The sequence below is a fragment of the Capricornis sumatraensis genome, chromosome 1 (genome assembly GCF_032405125.1).
Source record: "Capricornis sumatraensis isolate serow.1 chromosome 1, serow.2, whole genome shotgun sequence".
In the NCBI taxonomy this organism is placed as follows: domain Eukaryota; kingdom Metazoa; phylum Chordata; class Mammalia; order Artiodactyla; family Bovidae; genus Capricornis; species Capricornis sumatraensis.
In genome coordinates, this window is record NC_091069.1 from 62,242,321 (window position 1) to 62,259,774 (window position 17,454).

Genomic DNA, 17,454 nt, shown 5'->3' on the forward strand with positions numbered 1-17,454 from the left:
CAGTTTCGTGGCTACAGTCATAATCTGCAGTGATTTTGGAGCCCAAGAAAAGAAAATCTGTCACTGCTTCCACTCTTTCCCCTTCTATTTGCCATGAAGTGATGTGACCTGATGCCATGATCTTAGATTTTTTTTAATGTTGAGTTTTAAGTCAGCTTTTTCACTTTCATCAAGAGGCTCTTTAGTTCCTCTTTGCTTTCTACCTTTAGAGTGGTATCATCTGCCTATCTGAGGTGGTTGATATTTTTCCTGGCAGTCTTGATTCCAGCTTGTGCTTCATCCAGCCCTGCATTTCACATGATGTACTCTGCATATAAGTTAAATAAGCAGGGTGACAATATACAGCCTTGAGCTACTCCTTTCCCAATTTTGAACCAGTTTTTCCATGTCTGGTTCTAGCTGTTGCTTCTTGACCTGCATACAGATTTCTCAGGAGGCAGGTACTCCCAGGTACTCCCATCTCTGTAGGAATTTCCCACAGTTTGTTATGATCCACACAGTCAAAGGCTTTAGTGTAGTCAATGAAGCAGGTGCTTTTCTGGAATTCCCTTGCTTTCTCTACGATTCAAGGAAAGTTGGCGATTTGATCTCTGGTTCCTCTGCCTTTTCTAAAACCAGCTTGTACATCTGGAAGTTCTTGGTTCACATACTGCTAATGCCTAGCTTGAAGGATTTTGAGCATAAACTTACTAGCATGTGAAATGAGCACACTTGTACTGTAGCTTGAACATTCTTTGGCATTGCCCTTCTTTGGGATTGGAATGAAACTTACCTTTTCCAGTCCTGTGGCTACTGCTGAGTTTTCCAAATTTGCTGATGTATTGAGTGCAACACTTTGACAGCATCATCTTTTAGGATTTGAAATAGCTCAGCTGAAATTCCATCACCTCCACTAGCTTTGTTTATAGTATGCTTTCTAAGGCCCACTTGACTTAAAACTCCAGGATGTCTGGCTCTAAGTGAGTGACCACACCAACATGGGTCATTAAGATCTTTTTTGTACAGTTCTTCTGTGTATTCTTGCCACCTCTTTTTAATCTCTTCTGCTTCCGTTAGGTCCTTGCCATTTCTGTCCTTTGTTGTGCCCATCCTTGCATGAAATGTTCCCTTTATACTTCCAGTTTTCTTGAACAGATCTCTAATCTTTCCCATTTGATTGTTTTTCTTCTCTTTCTTTGCACTGTTCATATAAGAAGACCTTCTTATCTCTCCCTGCTATTCTCTGGAACTCTGTATTCAGTTGGGTCAGTCAGTCAGTTCAGTCGCTCAGTTGTGTCCGACTGTTTGCGACCCCATGGACTGCAACACACCAGGCCTCCCTGTCCATTACCAACTCCTGGAATTTACTCAAACTCATGTCCATTGAGTCAGTGATGCCATCCAACCATCTCATCCTCTGTCATCCCTTTGTTCTCTCACCTTCAATCTTTCCCAGCATTAGGGTCTTTTCTAATGAGTCAGCTCTTCGCATCAGGTGGCCAAAGTATTGGAGTTTCAGCTTCAACATCAGTCCTTCCAATGAACATTCAGGACTGATTTCCTTTAGGATGGACTGGTTTGATCTCCTTGCAGTCCAAGTGGCTCTCAAGAGTCTTCTCCAACACCACAGTTCAGAATCATCAATTCTTCGGCACTCAGCTTTCTTTATAGTCCAACTCTCACATCCATACTATAAAAACCTTAGATAGCCTTGACTAGACGGACCTTTGTTGGCAAAGTAATATCTCTGCTTTTTAATATGCTCTCTAGATTGGTCATAATTTTTCTTCCAAGGAGTAAGTGTCTTTTTATTTCATGGCTGCAAACACCATCTGCAGTGATTTGGGAGCCCCCCAAAATAAAGTCTGCCACTGTTTCCACTCCCATCTATTTCCCATGAAGCAATGGGACCAGAAGCCATGATTTTTGCTTTCTGAATGTTGAGCTTTAAACCAACTTTTTCACTCTCCTCTTTCACTTTCATCAAGAGGCTCTTTAGTTCTTCTTCACTTTCTGACATAACGGTGGTGTCATCTGCATATCTGAGATTATTGATATTTCTCCCAGCCATCTTGATTCTAGCTTGTGCTATATCCAGCCGAAAGTTTCTCATGATGTACTCTGCATGTAGGTTAAATAAGCAGGGTGACAATACACAGCTTTGACATACTCTTTTTCCTATTTGGAACCAGTCTGTTGTTCCATGTCCAGTTCTAACTGTTGCTTCCTGACCTGCAACAGATTTCTCAAGAGGCAGGTCAGGTGGTATGGTATTCCCATCTCTTTCAGAATTTTCCACAGTTTATTGTGATCCACACAGTTAAAGGCTTTGGCATAGTCAATAAAGCATAAATAGATGTTTTTCTGGAACTCTTTTGCTTATTAGATGATCCAGCAGATGTTGGCAATTTGATCTCTGGTTCCTCTGCCTTTTCTAAAACCAGCTTGAACATCTGGAAGTTCATGGTTCACATACTGTTGAAGCCTGGCTTGGAGAATTTTGAGCATTACTTTATTAGCATTTGAGATGAGTGCAATTGTGCAGTATTTTGAACATTCTTTGGCATTGCCTTTCATTGGGATTGGAATGAAAACTGACCTTTTCCAGTCCTGTGGCCACTGCTGAGTTTTCCAAATTTCCTGGCATACTGAGTGCAACACTTTCAGACATCATCTTTTAAGATTTGAAATAGTTCAACTGGAATTCCATCACCTCCACTTTGTTCGTAGTGATGCTTCCTAAGGCCCACTTGACTTCACATTCCAGGATGTCTGGCTCTAGGTGAGTAATCACACCATCGTGATTATCTGGGTCGTGAAGATCGTTTCTGTACTGTTCTCCTGTGTATTCTTGCCACCTCTTCTTGATATCTTCTGCTTCTGTTAGGTCCATACCATTTCTGTATTTTATTGAGCCCATCTTTGCATGAAATGTTCCCTTGGTCTCTCTAATTTTCTTGAAGAGATCTCTGGTCTTTCCCATTCTATTGTTTCCCTCTATTTCTTTCTACTGATCACTGAGAAAGGCTTTCTTAATCTCTCCTTGCTATTCTTTGGAACTCTGCATTCGAATGGGTATATTTTTCCTTTTCTCCTTTGCTATTTGCTTCTCTTTTTTCCACAGCTATTTGTAAGGCCTCCCCAGACACCCTTTTCTTTTTTTTGCATTTCTTTTTCTTGGGGATGATCTTGCTCCCTGTCTCCTGTACAATGTCACGAACCTCCATCCGTAGTTCATCAGGCACTCTGTCTATCAGATATTAGTCAGGTATACTTTCCCTTTATCCTTTCTTTGCCTTTTACTTCTCTTCTTTCCTCAGCTATTTGTAAAGCCTCTGTAGATGATCACTTCACCTTCTTGCATTTCTTTTTCTTTGGAATGGTTTAGATCACTGCCTCCTGTACAATGTACAATGTTATTGTACAGGACAAGCATGAACCTCCATCCATAGTTCTTCAGGCACACTGTCTACCAGATCTAATCCCTTGATTAGATCATAGTTCATCAGCCCCACTGTATAGTCATAAGGGATTTGATTTAGGTCATGCCTGAATGACCTTCAATTTAAGCCTGACTTTTGCAGTGAGGAGCTAATAATCTGAGCCAACTCTAGGTCTTGATTTTGCTGACTGTATAGAGTTTCTCCATCTTCAGCCCTAAAGAATATAATCAGTCTGATTGCAGTATTGACCACGTGGTGATGTCTGTGTGTAGAGTCGTCTCTTGTGTTACTGGAAGAGGGTGTTTGCTATGACCAGTGTGTTCTCTTGATGTTAGCTGTGGGCTTATCATATATAGCTCTTACTATGTTAGTTCAGTATCCACTTTGTTGAGAGCTTTTATCATAAGTAGATATTGAATTTTTTTAAACATTTTTTCCAGTATTTACTGAGATGATATATGGTTTTTATTCTTCAGTTTGTTAATATAGAGTATCTATCACACTGATTTGCAGATGTTAAGCCATTCTTGCATCCCTGGAATAAGTCCACTTGGTCACAACGTATGAACCTTTTAGTATGTTTTTGAATTTGATTTGCTAACATTTTTAAAGATCTTTGCACCTATGTTTGTCACAAACAACCTGCAATTTGATATTAAATCTTTGAATATTTTGTGGAATTCGTCAGTGAAGCCCTACCTCAGGAAACACGAAAAATTTCAAATAATTGAATCTTACACCTAAAGAACTAGAAAAAAGAAGGAAAAACAAAACTGAGTGTTAATAGAAGGAAGGAAATAATAAATATCAGAGCAGAAATAAATGAAATAGAGAGTATAAAAACAACAGAAATGATCAGTGAAACTAAGATTATTTCTTTGAGATTTTTTTTTCCTTGGGAGAATTTTGATCACTAACTTTGCTAACTTGTAATCAGTCAGTTCAGATTTTCTCTTTCTTCAGTCTTGGAACATATGTTTCTAGAAATCTTTTCATTTCTTCCAGGTTGTTGGCATATGATTGTTCTCAGTGGTCTTTATGATCCTTTATATTTCTGTGGTGTCAGTTATAACTTCTTTTTTCCTTTCTGATGTTATTGTTTGGACCAGTTCTCTTTTTTTCTTGATAAGCCTAGCTAGAAGTTGGAGAATTTACCTTTTCAAAGAACCGACTCTTTTTTTTTTTTTTTTAATTTTTACTTTATTTTACTTTACAATACTGTATTGGTTTTGCCATACATTGACGTGAATCCACCACGGGTGTACATGCGTTCCCAAACTTGAACCCCCCTCCCACCTCCCTCCCCATAACATCCCTCTGGGTCATCACCGTGCACCAGCCCCAAGCATGCTGTATCCTGCGTCGGACATGGACTGGCGATTCAATTCAAAGAACCGACTCTTAATTTCACTGACCATTTCTGTTGTTTTCTGTTGATCTGTTGATCATTTCTGTTTAGGTGTATGGTTTGATTATTTGAGATTTTTCATTTCCTGAAGTAGGCTCCTATCACTATAAACTTCCCTCTTAGAACTGCTTTTTCAGTGATCCATAGATTTTGGATCATTGTGGTTCCATTTCCATTTGTTTCTAGGTATTTCTAAAATTTCTTCTTTGATATTTCTTTTCAGTGGCCCATTCATGTTCTTTAATTTTGATTTTTTTTAATTTTCTCCGATTTTTCTTTTGATTGATTTCTGGTTTCCCACAATTGTGATCAAGAAGATGCTCAATATGATTTCCATCTTTGTAAATTCACAGAGGACTGTTTGTAAACTGATGTGATTTATCCTGGAGAACCTTCTGTGTGTGCTTGAGAAGAATATGCATCCTGCTGCTTTTGGATGGACTGTTCTATATGTGTCCATCAGGTCCACTGGGTCCATTCTTGTGGGTTTGGTGTGAGCATCGTGATGACCATTACTGTTAACTCTTTAATGGATAGATTGCTTATCTCTATTTTGTTTAGTTCTTTTCTGAGGCTTTATCTTTTCTTTCAGTTGCAACATACACTTTTGTCTCCTCATTTTGCCTGATTCTCTATGTTTGTGTCTGTGTATTAGTAAATCAGCTGTGTCCCCATGTCTTAAAGGAGTGGCCTTGTTTAGGAGACATCCTGTGGGGCCTAGAGGCACCAGCCTGCCTGGCCACCAGAGCCAGGCACTCAAGGGTCCCCTCTGTGGGCGGTGTGTTCCCCCTTGTTGTAGGGGGCTGTAGTTACTGCTTAGGCACACTGGTGTGTGGGCCCAGCCACAGCAGCTGCTGGACAGTGGTGGGCAGAGTTCTCACTCAGCCAGGGTGAGACTTCACCTAAGTGCAGAGGTGGGTGGACTTCATCAGGGTACGCCCACTGACGCTGACGGGTTAGATTTTGTTGTTCAGTCACTCAGTTGCATCCAACTCTTCACAGCCTAACAGAACTGCAACACACCATGTTTCCCTGTCCTTCACTGTCTCCCAGAGTTTGCTCAAACTCATGTCCATTGAGTTGGTGATTCTATCCAACTATCTCATCCTCTGTCATCCCCTTCTCCTCCTGCCTTCAGTCTTTCCCAACATGAGGGTCTTTTCTAATGAGTCAGCCCTTTGCATTAGGTAGTCAAAGTATTGGAGCTTCAGCATCAGTCCTTGGAATGAATATTCAGGGTTGATTTCCTTTAGGATTGACTGGTTTAATCTCCTTGCAGTCCAAGGAGATTCAAGTCTTACAGTCCAAGATTCTCAAGAGTCTTCTTCAACACCACAGTTCAAAAGCATCAATTCTTTGGCATCCAGCTTTCTCTATAGTCCAACTCTCACATCCATACATGGCTACTGGAAAAACCATAGCTTTGACTAGATGGATGTTTGTTGGCAAAGTAATATCTCTGCTTTTTAATATACAGTCTAGGTTTGTCATAGCTTTTCTTCCAAGAAGCAAGCGTCTTTTAATTTCATGGCTGAAGTCACCATCCACAATGATTTTGGAGCCCAAGAAAATAGTCTGTCACTGTTTCTATTGTTTCCCCATCTATTTGCCATAAAGTGACAGGACCGGATGCCATGATCTTTGTTTTTTGAATGTTGAATTTTAAGCCAGCTTTTTCCACTCTCCTCTTTCACCTTCAAGAGACTTTTTAGTTCCTGTTCACTTCCTGCCATAAGGGTGGTGCCATCTGCATATCTGAGGCTATTGATATTTTTGCCAGTATGAAAAGGCAAAAAGATATGACAAGTTAGATGGAACATTCCAAAATTGTACCCACTGGGTGACATAAGCAAGGTAGCCTGCAATTTCTGAAATGGCTCTGGCTAGTGAGTCAGTGCCCAGGGATCATCATCATCCCCCCAGCTCCTGACCCTTGGCAGATGCTGCCACACTACTCAGTGGCCTGTGCGCTATTCAGTTTGGTATTTTTATGCTGGTTTCTGGGTTGAATGAGTTTGCATACAGGCCCATCGAGAGCACGTTTTCCATTCCAGGTGCTTCTATAGTTTTCCTGGTATTTTCTGTTGGTTTTCAAAGCCAGGTATTTGGGGGGCTGGTCTCTCCTGAGCAGGATCAAGGGGTTGGGTCCCTTCTGACTGGACTGTGGTGGCTGGGGAGGGGTTTCCTGGAGAGTCCGTCTCTCTGTTTCCTGTGCTTTCTATTGTCCTCCTGGCCTTAGTGGTGGAGGCTCTGTCCATCCAGTGTTCAGGTCCCTCTCTGAGGAGGTGGTCCCATAATGTGGTTGTGGGTTTGCTGTGTTCCTGGGAAAAGACAAGTTCAGGAATGTCCTGTGCCACTATCTGAAACCCTTTCCTCAGCCGATCCTGCTGATCTAAGGTCAGCAAGCAGGCACATGTTTTGCTGGCCTGAGTCCATGAGGCACTGGCACCTAGAGGAGCAGGAGCAGGCTCTTTGCAGGAGGATGGGAGAGAATCTCACTTATTTCAGAAGAAATGAGCAAGCTGTCATATGGAAGCAGAAGGGTGTGAAGTTAATGAAGGCGCTAAAATTCTTTAATCACTGCTTGATTAGAGTCTATAGACAATTAGCAGCAAGTGAAGATCTTCCATAGAAAAGAGCAGTTATGCGGTGAGTGGCGGCTGTTCCCAGCAGGCTGCTCGTGGGAACACAGCTGCAAGTAGAGGCTGGGCGGCCACAGCTGCCGCATGTCCAGACTGCATGCTCTCCGGCCAAGAGCGCCAGGAAAGGGGCTGACGTGCCCCCAGACTCACTCCCCCAGGGCTGCATCAGCCTGGAGGAGGGGACGTCTCTTCCAATGGGCAGGAGAGCCCCCTGCCGGCCACCCGGCTGTGGGGAGAGCGTTGTGAACCAGACCTCCCACTCTTGCCTGAACCAAGTACCTTCAGTACCAGCCTTGTGAGTGAATCCAACAAGACAAATGAATCCCAGGCCAGTTCTGGAGCAGCTGGCGCTGTGTCCTCTATGGAGGCATGTGCAGAGCTGAAGTCCTTTGGAAGGAGTAGAGAGGGAGCGGAGGAGGAGTGGAGGGGAGGCGGAGGGGAGCGGCAGGTGGAGTGCCGGCAATCCTGCGGGCGCTATCTGGTTCTCCCCGCCCTGGGCTCTGTGGGCATCGGCCTGCAGCTCCAAGGCCCAGCCGAGGGCACCCTCCAGGCTGGCGGGCACGGCCAAGCGGGTGGGGACAGAAGAGGTACAGACGATGCACCCTTCCCTGTGGCCACACTCGGACCAGGCCTGAGTGACCAGTGCACTACAGGGATCACAGAACTGCAGACATCAGGCTGGGAGCCGCCAGCCCCTCCAGAGCATCCCCGGCCTGCGCACGAGCCACAGGCAGACAAGCAGCCCCACATGCAGGAAAAATGCTGGCAAGGCAATCTGGGTTCCCCTGAGGCATCGAAGGGAACAGGCTGGGGGCAGGGGTGTGCCAGGTGAAGTCAGATTGGTTGACACTCCACCCCCAGCAGTGCACACAGAAAGACTAAACTTGAACTGTTGAGACCAGAGAACAGATTGCTCCTCAGAGAATGGATTCACAATAAAGATGAAGATGGCAGGCCTCAGGGCCCCCTGCTCTGGGCCTCACTCCAGCTTCCCACGGGGTCTACGAGGCCCTGGGGCCAAGAACAACTGCTTGCCTCCAACTCGCTCCATAAACAGAGACACTCCATCTTTTTGAACCTCAGTTTGCTCAGCTGTGAAATGAGTAAGTAGCCCAGCCTCAGAGCTCCTGTGGGGCTCCAGCGAGACCATAACAGACTCCAGTTTCCCACCCTGCCTGGACTCCAGACACCTGAGGGGGGTGGGCTCTGCACGCTGTCCCACAGGTGACGGCAGTGCCTCCTAAACAGAGTTCTGACTGATGATGGAGGAGGGTGCCCCGTCCCTTGGAGTGAAGGGGTCCTTGGAAGCAAGCCTATCTCCCTGCATGGTTAGCACCTGAGGGCGCCAAGATCACTGGATGTCTAGTAAATGAATGAACAGCTGAAACCGGAAGGAAACATCACCTCCCACTGCTATGACTCTAGAGGAGGCAGGACACAGGATAAATCCAGATATGCCTGCAAACCCTATCACGACTTGGCTCAGCAGAGCCCATGGTCCCAGAGGCGAGAGTGAGGCGGGGAGGTGCCCCCACCCAATGGGGGCCCGTAGTTGGTCCATGTTTGGGGAGTCGGGTGGTGGTTTCAGCCAAGTTCACTTCTGTTGCCTGTTTTCTGATTTTATTACCTCATTAGGAACCACGGTGTGTTTCTCTAAAGTACAAGTGGGATTTTGAAAGAAGACTGTTTTGATGTAAAGGCTTAATTAGGGTGCCTTAAGGCCCACAGTCTGAAAATAACTCATTCTCACTGTGTTGGGAAGATCCTGAGAGATGAAAACAAACCTTGTTCCCTGAATGGCTCAGGGATTCCAGGATTTTGAGTGGGATCATCAGCTCATCCCCAGAGATCACTCTGTCATCTGAAGGCCCCTCCCAACCATGCAAACTGGAGATTTGGAGGCCCTTTCAAAGAAAAACCAGCCCAATTAGGGACTCCTTAGATAGGTGACTAACTGAAATTCTACTTTTAAGATCAGTGACTAACTGAAATTCTACTTTCAAGATTTTCTAACAGTTTGGTAGTGTGAGCCCTAGCTGAAGGCTTAGACACTGTGCTCCTCACTTGCCAGGACTCTTTGAAATGTCCTGAGACCCTGGTGCCACCCTCAGAACCTCTGATAAGTGCTTTGCTACTTTGGGGGTAGCCCCTGGATCACAGACAGACACACACACATACACACAGCTCGTTGGGTCTTTGCTGCAGTTGCTAACACATGTCTTACTTTTAGAATCTGGGTTGACGCCACTGTGGAAGTAGGTGCCAGTGGGTGCTGTGCTGGGTGTGGGGGAGGCTTGCTGGGTGTGTGGGGGGACTATGCCATGTGGCGGGGGGGCTGCCCTGGCTACTGGGACCTCTGAGCCTCTCGCTCGCTGCCCGAGGTCCTACTCTCTCCAGCAGGGACAGTACTTCTCCCTCGGATGGCCCTCTGTCCACAGCTTCATGCTCCACTGGGCAGGTGGACGGTGCAGGTAGCCCCTGAAGTCACCCAATCCCAGAGGCTAGGAGGCAAAGAAGGAGGCTCCTGGGGCCCAGCAGGGGCAGTGTGCCCACCAGGCCCGTCCTGAAGGGAGGCCCAGGAGATGATACTTCTTTAGAAATGCATCTTGGGACTTCCCTGGCGGTCTAGCAGTTAAGACTCCATGCTGCTGTTGCAGGGAGCACATGTTCGATCCCTGGTCAGGGAACTAAGGTCCTACATGCCACATGGTTACAGCCAAAAAAAGTTGTTTTAATGCATCTTGTTTCTTTGTTGGAGTGAAGCCCCCACCACTTTTACTGCCCAAATCTTGCAAACAGGGTATTTGCCTGAAACCATTCTCTCTGTTAGGTCAAATCACCCCTTCCACAAACCCCCAAAGTAGCAAAGCACTTATCAGAGGTTCTGAGGGTGGCACCAGGGTCTCAGGACATTTCAAAGAGTCCTGGCAAGTGAGGAGCACAGTGTCTAAGCCTTCAGCTAGGGCTCACACTACCAAACTGTTAGAAAATCTTGAAAGTAGAATTTCAGTTAGTCACTGATCTTAAAAGTAGAATTTCAGTTAGTCACCTATCTAAGGAGTCCCTAATTGGGCTGGTTTTTCTTTAAAAGGGCCTCCAAATCTCCAGTTTGCATGGTTGGGTGAGTGGGCAGGTGGAACTAAACAAGGAAACCCACCCAAAGCTGCGTAGTTCTCCCTAAAGCCTTCTCTTGCCCAGAGCATCAGGTTTTAATCAGAGAAAAAGAGAACAAAATGGGCCCAGAGCCAGCCCCGCATCTGGTCCTGGCAGGGCCTCTCTGAGTTCAGCCTGCAGGTTGGCGAAGGGTGTGGAGCCCATGGCTTCAGGGGTCTTTCCCCAGGGGCTCCTCCTGGCCCCTGACTGCCCACCAAGTGTGCGAGGGCACCCTTCTGTCCGCGCCACCACTCACCACCTGCATCTTGCCCACAGGTACCTGGCGCTCTACGCCTACAAGCCCCAGAAGAGTGACGAGCTGGAGCTGCGCAAGGGCGACACGTACCGCGTCCTGGAGAAGTGCCGGGATGGCTGGTTCAAGGGCACGGCCCTGCGCACCGGACTCTCGGGCGTGTTCCCTGGCAACTACGTGACACCCGTCTCCAGGTGAGGCCCTCGCTACCCGCCTCCTGTGGCCGCAGTCGTGTGGAGACCAGGGACCGTGCCCTGCCTGCCTTCCTGCTGCCCGCTATCCTGGGGAGAAGGTGGCCGGGAGGAGCTGGAGCACCATGCAGGGGCGCGTCACAGGGCCAGATCTCATGGGCACAGGTGCATGCATGTACGTGTGCACATGTATGGTACAGTGGGTGTGTGTGCAAAAAGCACACGCCATTCACACATGTGAAGGAAAGATTCCATGTTCCCAAAAGTTAACCATTATTATTGAGTGGAGCATTATAAGTAATTAAGTTTTTTCTTTCCTTGTCATTTCCTGTGTTTTACGAATTTACTGTTACATTATTTTTATAAACTGGCAAAAGCAAGTTTAATAGTTAGCTCGAGGTGACCCAGGGTTGTCAGATGTTTTCATGGAGAGGGGCGTCCCCTGCAGGTTTGATTTAGGGTTGGCCTTGCTCCGGGGAGCCCGGGATGCCTCAGCCCTGTGTTCACAGCACAGAACCTGCAGAGACCTGCTGCAGACCACCCCCCCCACCCCACCCCCTCTTCTCTCCACCCCACCAGCTTCTGCTCTCTTGGCAATAAGACTCCAAGCAAAGTAAACACCCAGAACTGCACTGACACGGCCTGACTTGTACCTTCACAGCAGCAGGCCCGGGAGCCACATCCCCCATGCCCTCCTGGAAAGGCCCACCTTGTGAGCCCTGTGGCCCTGTGGCCCTGTGCAGGAAGGCCCTTCTCCCCACAGCTGCTCAGCAGAGGCTCTGCCTGCTCCCACCGTGGGTGGCTCCCCGAGCCTCACAGCTGAGATCCAGTGGAGACAGATGGGGAGTTTTCCTGGCTCTTGGACAAATGGAAGGCATGTGATCCTGACAGTGGATCCCAGGAGCTCCCCACCTCAGCCCCACACAGTTGGTGCTGGTGCATGGTTCAGGCTGGCCCGTGCAGGGGAGGAGTCACCGGGGCCTGTCTCAGAGTCCTGTACTCCACGGTGTGTCCTGGACTCTCCACATCACTTTCTCTAGAAAGTCTAGGGTAAAACCGCAAACATGAGGCTTGTCTGTGCCCTTTCCTGGACTCCCAGGAGTCCGTCATCCAGAAGGAGCCGGGCCCCTGCCTCCTGTTGCCTGCCAGATGTGCCAAGCCCGTTCCTTCTGCCTCTGTTTGGGGACACACAGCTGTTTGTTAGACTAAATCAAGGCAGTGACTCTGGAACAAAATATTTGATTAGCATCACTTCCCTGTTTCCTATGGCTCTTTCACTGGTTGTCACATATGCACGTGGGAGACCATGTGGTTGTCAGGGCCTCTGCTGTTCAGCCGGGCCTCTGGGCAGCACATGCCCAGGTCATCTTGGGGCTGCTATAGGACTTGTCCTGGATGGCGTGGCCTCCAGCTCTCAGAGCCAAGGGGTTGAGTGGTTCTTTATCAGTCTGTGCCCTCCCCTGACTTCATTCTGTTCATTTCCTCAGGATTCCTGTAGGAGGGGCTGGGCCACCCCGGAATAATGCAGTCGGAGGGTCTCCCCTGGCCAAAGGGATGGCCACAACCATGCACCCAGGCGGTGGGAGTCTGAGCAGCCCGGCCACGGCCTTGAGGCCAGCCCTTCCCCTCACCACAGCCCAGGTCCCGGCTCAGCACCAGGCCGCCTCTCCCCCACTGGGAAGTTGTCTGAGGCACACCGTCCAGCCAGCAGCCAGCCAGGCCCGGAGCGCCGGCCCCACTGGTATGTAGCAGCCTCCTGGGGACCTCACTCTGGTGGAAAATTTGAGGAAGATGATCTCAGGGACACATGAGCGTCCTTTGGCCCAGGTCTTGAGCAGTCCGTGGAGGGGTGCCCTGTAATCATGAACTTATGCTAGTCCTGGGGAACATGTTGACATATCTTCATAGCCTGTCCTGTAGCTGGAATAGATTAGAAAATTCACAGGTGTTTATACACTTCATGCAGCAAGAGGACTGGCTGGACCAGTGAGGTTACCTTGGCACCTTTGTGTGGCTCTGTGAGCCACTGTGGGTCACCTGCATCTACATGCCAGGCACCAAGTGGTCTCCTGATGAGGCAGCACCCCCCCCCACCCGCCCACTGCCCAGGACAGAGCTGGTAATGAGACCAATCCACAGAGGTGCTTCCTGATATCCTCTGAGGCTGAAGAGTCATGGCCATTGCTCCTCATGCAGCTTCATCAGTAGAAGACCAACCGGAAGTCAGGACAGTCTAGGTGGCTCCCTGTGTAGCATGAGACGAGAGGAAGTGTGGCGAGATTCCTGAAGGTGTGAACAGGGTAAACGCATCTTGCTTGGAAGCTTGGCAGTCAGCTAAGAAGAACTGCTAAGCTTGACTCACGTGGTCCTCCTGGGAGCCAGGCCAGTAACTTTCCGACGCATAAGCCAGTAACATTGTCACTGCGTGGTGAAAGGGACCCAGGATGGGAGGATGTGCCTCTGAGTTTCATTTAAATGATTCAGAATTCCTTTCCACTCCCACCCCATTCTCAAAAATAATCTCTTTCTCAGAATGTCTTTTTTTTTCCCCAAATTATTTATTTATTTCATTTTGGGCTTCCCTGGGGGCTTAGTGGTAAAGAATCCACCTGCCAGTGCACGAGAGAGGGTTTATTCCCTCAGTCAGGAAGACTCCCTGGAGAAGGAAATGGCAACCCACTCCAGTATTCTTGTCTGGGAAATCCCGCGGACAGAGGAGCCTGGCAGGCTACAGTCCATGGGGTTGCAAAAGAGTCGGACATGACTTAGCAACTAAACAGCAACAACAATTTATTTATTTTTGACTGTGCTGGGTGTTCATTACTGTGCACAGGCTTTCTCTAGTTGCAGAGAGTGGAGGCAATTCTTTATTGTGGTGCTCGGGCTTTTCACTGTGGTGGCTTCTCTTATTGTGGAGCTCTAGAGTGCCCCAGCTTCAGTAGTTGTGGCACATAGGCTCAGTAGTTGCAGCTCACGGGCTCTAGAGCACAAGCTCAGTCGGTGTGGTACACGGGCTTAGTTACATGTAGAATCTTCCTGGAGCAGAGATCAAACCTGTGTCCCCTGCATTGGAAGGTGGATTCTCATCCACTGAGCCACCAGGAAAGTCCCCGACAGCAGCCCCACCCTGGTGTCCAGCCTCGTGCTGGGTGTTCTTATTCAGTCACAGTGGGCTCTGTACCAAGGAAGCCCTGTGGGTGGGCTTGGCCCTGCCTTGGTGTAGGTTTGCTAAGACTCACTTTGTAAATGTGTGAGATGATGAAGGACAGGGAAGCCTGGTGTGCCGCAGTCCCTGGGGTCATGAAGAGTTGGACATGACTTAGCAACTGAACAACAAGAGTCCTTCATATATGTTTCTTTTTTCCCTTAAATTAGTGAAAAGTGAGGTCTGTTTTTCACCTGGCCAGTAGGGCCCTGGAGAAGAGCTAGTTGTCTCTGCCCTGGAAGAATCTGCAGCGATATTACTTGTGGCCGACCTCTTGGCCCAGCCATTACCTTCCAGCCGGCCATGGCTCAGGGCAGCTGATGGTGCTCGTTGTAGCCTTCAGCTGTCGATGCAGCCCCTGAGGGAGATCGCATGCCCAGGGAGTGCCCGTCCGCTGCTGCACAGCTGGGGAGACGTGCACTGAGGTGCTGGTCTCCTGGGCCTGGAGCTCCCAGGCAGGGCCTCCTGCTTGTGACCCCCTCATCCATTCCCCAGCCTGCTCTGTGCTCCCTGATGCTGAGAGCCATGGCAGGCCTGCCTCTCATGCAGTGTACATCCATCCCAGCCACCCAGCTTTGCACCAAGTGCCCTACGAGGGCCTGTCCACACTCCACCATATCAGGAACCCACCAGTTCAAGGAGGAATATGATCTGCCCATCTCATTTATGGAATGGAATAACAGCAGAATCAAAGAAATCGGCAAGCCAGAGCAGAACAACACTCTCTGTCCTCAATCACCATGGTAACCAGCATGGGTAACAGGCATGCTCTTCCATCTGTTTAATTCACGTGTGGGAGAGTGAGGCACAGGATGGTTTAATGGCATGCTGAGTGCGTTCCAGCCCAGGGCTCGTCCCCAACTCATGTGCCGCAGCCAGGATACAGGATGCCCCCATCATTGCAGTAATTAGGTATCTGGAGTCCCCACAGCATTTTCCACTTCCTTCTGTGTCTGGAGAGCAAGAACACACTGCTGACAGTGTGCACAGGCAGAGGATCACTCACTGCAGTGACTGCCCCATCTCAGCAAACCCCAGCTCCGGCACCTGGGAGATCCTTGTTAGTGTCCTCAGACCAAACCACAGTCATGGACAAATGCCTAGTTGCCTTGGCCATGGTGCCCAGAGGGCAAGGGCCCCACATAGCCATTCATTTATCAGCAAAATGCACTAGGAGAGAGCTGGGTGCACGAGGGCTCTGCTGGGGTCTGGACCCATTTCTATCCCCCACCTTAGAGAGGAAGATGAGGAGACCCAGGTTACAGTGGAGTTTGAAAAGCACTGGGTGGAGGCTTGGGGGGTGTGAAGGTATAGGGAGCAGAAGGGGTGCCTCCCTCAGACCAAGGAGGAAGGAGGAGGCGACTGTGGAGGGGCCTGTGGACCATCTCCAGGAGGATGTGATGCTGTCTTGGTTCCTAAAGGACAGACAGGAAGTACCTGAGTGGACCAAACAGATGGGGAATTCTGGCCATGAAGGCATGGAGATGAGCAGGACCACAGTTTGTGCTTGGAGTGATTATGACTGTTTTAGTGTGACTGAGACAGAGGTGGGAAGGAGGAGCAGTGTTGGTGACAGTTTCTCTGCAGAGGTAAGGTGGACGTTAGGTCTAAAGCTCAGAGCAGAGCGTGCAATGTGGAGCACGAGGGAGGCTCTGAGCCCCAGAGGGCAGGCGTGTTGGCGGCTGTGAGCCCTGTGACAAAGCTGAGGGAAGCAGATCAGGCTGTTTCTCTTCCACTGGGTCAAGGAACCTCAATTTTTATCCTGTGGGCAGCAGGGCTCCTAAGAGGATTTAAAATAATAGATATAACCAGATTTTTATATGTAAAGGATAAAGCTAGATTTCTGCTCATGGCCAAGATAAAGCAATGAGGTCAGGATTTACCCTCCCACCAGAAACAACTGAAAGAAACAAGGAATATATAAAACAGCGGTTGTGAGACACTGGATACTAGAAGACCAAGGATGGTGATCCATGAGAGATGAGAACACAGAGGAAGGTCCCAGCTCACCTCCTGGGGAGAAGGCCAGGTGTCAGCACAGGGACAGCACGGGGCCAGTCCAGAAGGCTCCCTGGGTGGGGGTATGGTGATGAGGGTCCGGATAACCGAGCCCCAGAGCGTGCAATGTCCCTGGCTCAGAACACTGAGAACTGATGAGCAGGCATGTGAGGGACCACGTGAGCCAAGAGCACAAGCACTCTGCTGGGAAGTGCCTGTTCCCACCAGCCGGCTCCCAGGACACCAGGCACCGTGCAGAGGAGCTCACCTGGCTGGGGCAGCCGCACCTCACCCACCTGTGTCTGATGGCAATAATGAAGCACCAGGCATGCAGAAGAGCAAGAAAACATGCCCCACGGAGATGAGATCAACCAACCAGTCATCAAAGCTGACCCAGAACAAAGATGCTAAAAAAGATGTTATAATTGCATTTCATATGCTCTAAAAGGTAAGTAGAAACATGGAAGATATTTTAAAGACTGAAATCAAGCTTCTAAAAATAACTACACAGTGTGAGATCAAGAATACACACTGGATGGCATTAATGGCAGATTAGACATTGCTTAGAAAATAGTAGTGAACTTGAAGATCTAGCCGTAGGAACTATGAAACAAAGAGATAGAAGAGGATTTTTTAAAATGAACAGAGCATCGGTGAGCAGTAGGACAATTTCAAGTGGCCAAATATATTTTTAATTGAAATCCCCAAAGTAAAGGAGACAAGGGTGGGACAGAAGAATGAGTTGAATAAACAATGACCAAAATTGTTCTCAATTTGATAAAAACTGTAAACTCATGGATCAGTGGCACTCGGTGACTCCCAAGCACAAGGAACATGAAGAAAACTACAACAAGGCAAAGTATGATCAAATTGTTCAAAATCTGTGGTGAAGACAACCCTGAGAGTCGCAATAAAGAAAAGATACATAGCATGGGAAAAAACAAGGGTGACAGTAGAGTTCTTGTCAGGAACACTACAAGTGAGAAGGCAGTGGAAAACCTAACAAGTCCTGAAAGAAATGCATCTGTCAAGTTAGGATTCTACACCCAACAAATGTCTCTCATAAATGAAAGCAAAATAAAGAATTATTCAGACACAGTGAAGTTAAAAAGATGTCATCACACACCATGAAAAATGTCGAACAGTTGTCTTTAGAAAGAAGGAAAAACATACCAGGTGGGA

The 17,454-nt window shown here is 48.1% G+C and overlaps 1 protein-coding gene across 1 annotated transcript in view; it reads left to right on the forward strand.

Moving 5' to 3' along the window:
- SH3RF3 (SH3 domain containing ring finger 3) overlaps nucleotides 1-17,454 on the forward strand; it is a 158,675-nt gene that overhangs the window by 112,598 nt on the left and 28,623 nt on the right. The window contains exons 12-13 of the mRNA XM_068966806.1: nucleotides 10,902-11,072; nucleotides 12,557-12,810. Coding sequence (XP_068822907.1) covers nucleotides 10,902-11,072; nucleotides 12,557-12,810 — 425 coding nt within the window. The remainder of the gene's footprint in view (nucleotides 1-10,901; nucleotides 11,073-12,556; nucleotides 12,811-17,454) is intronic.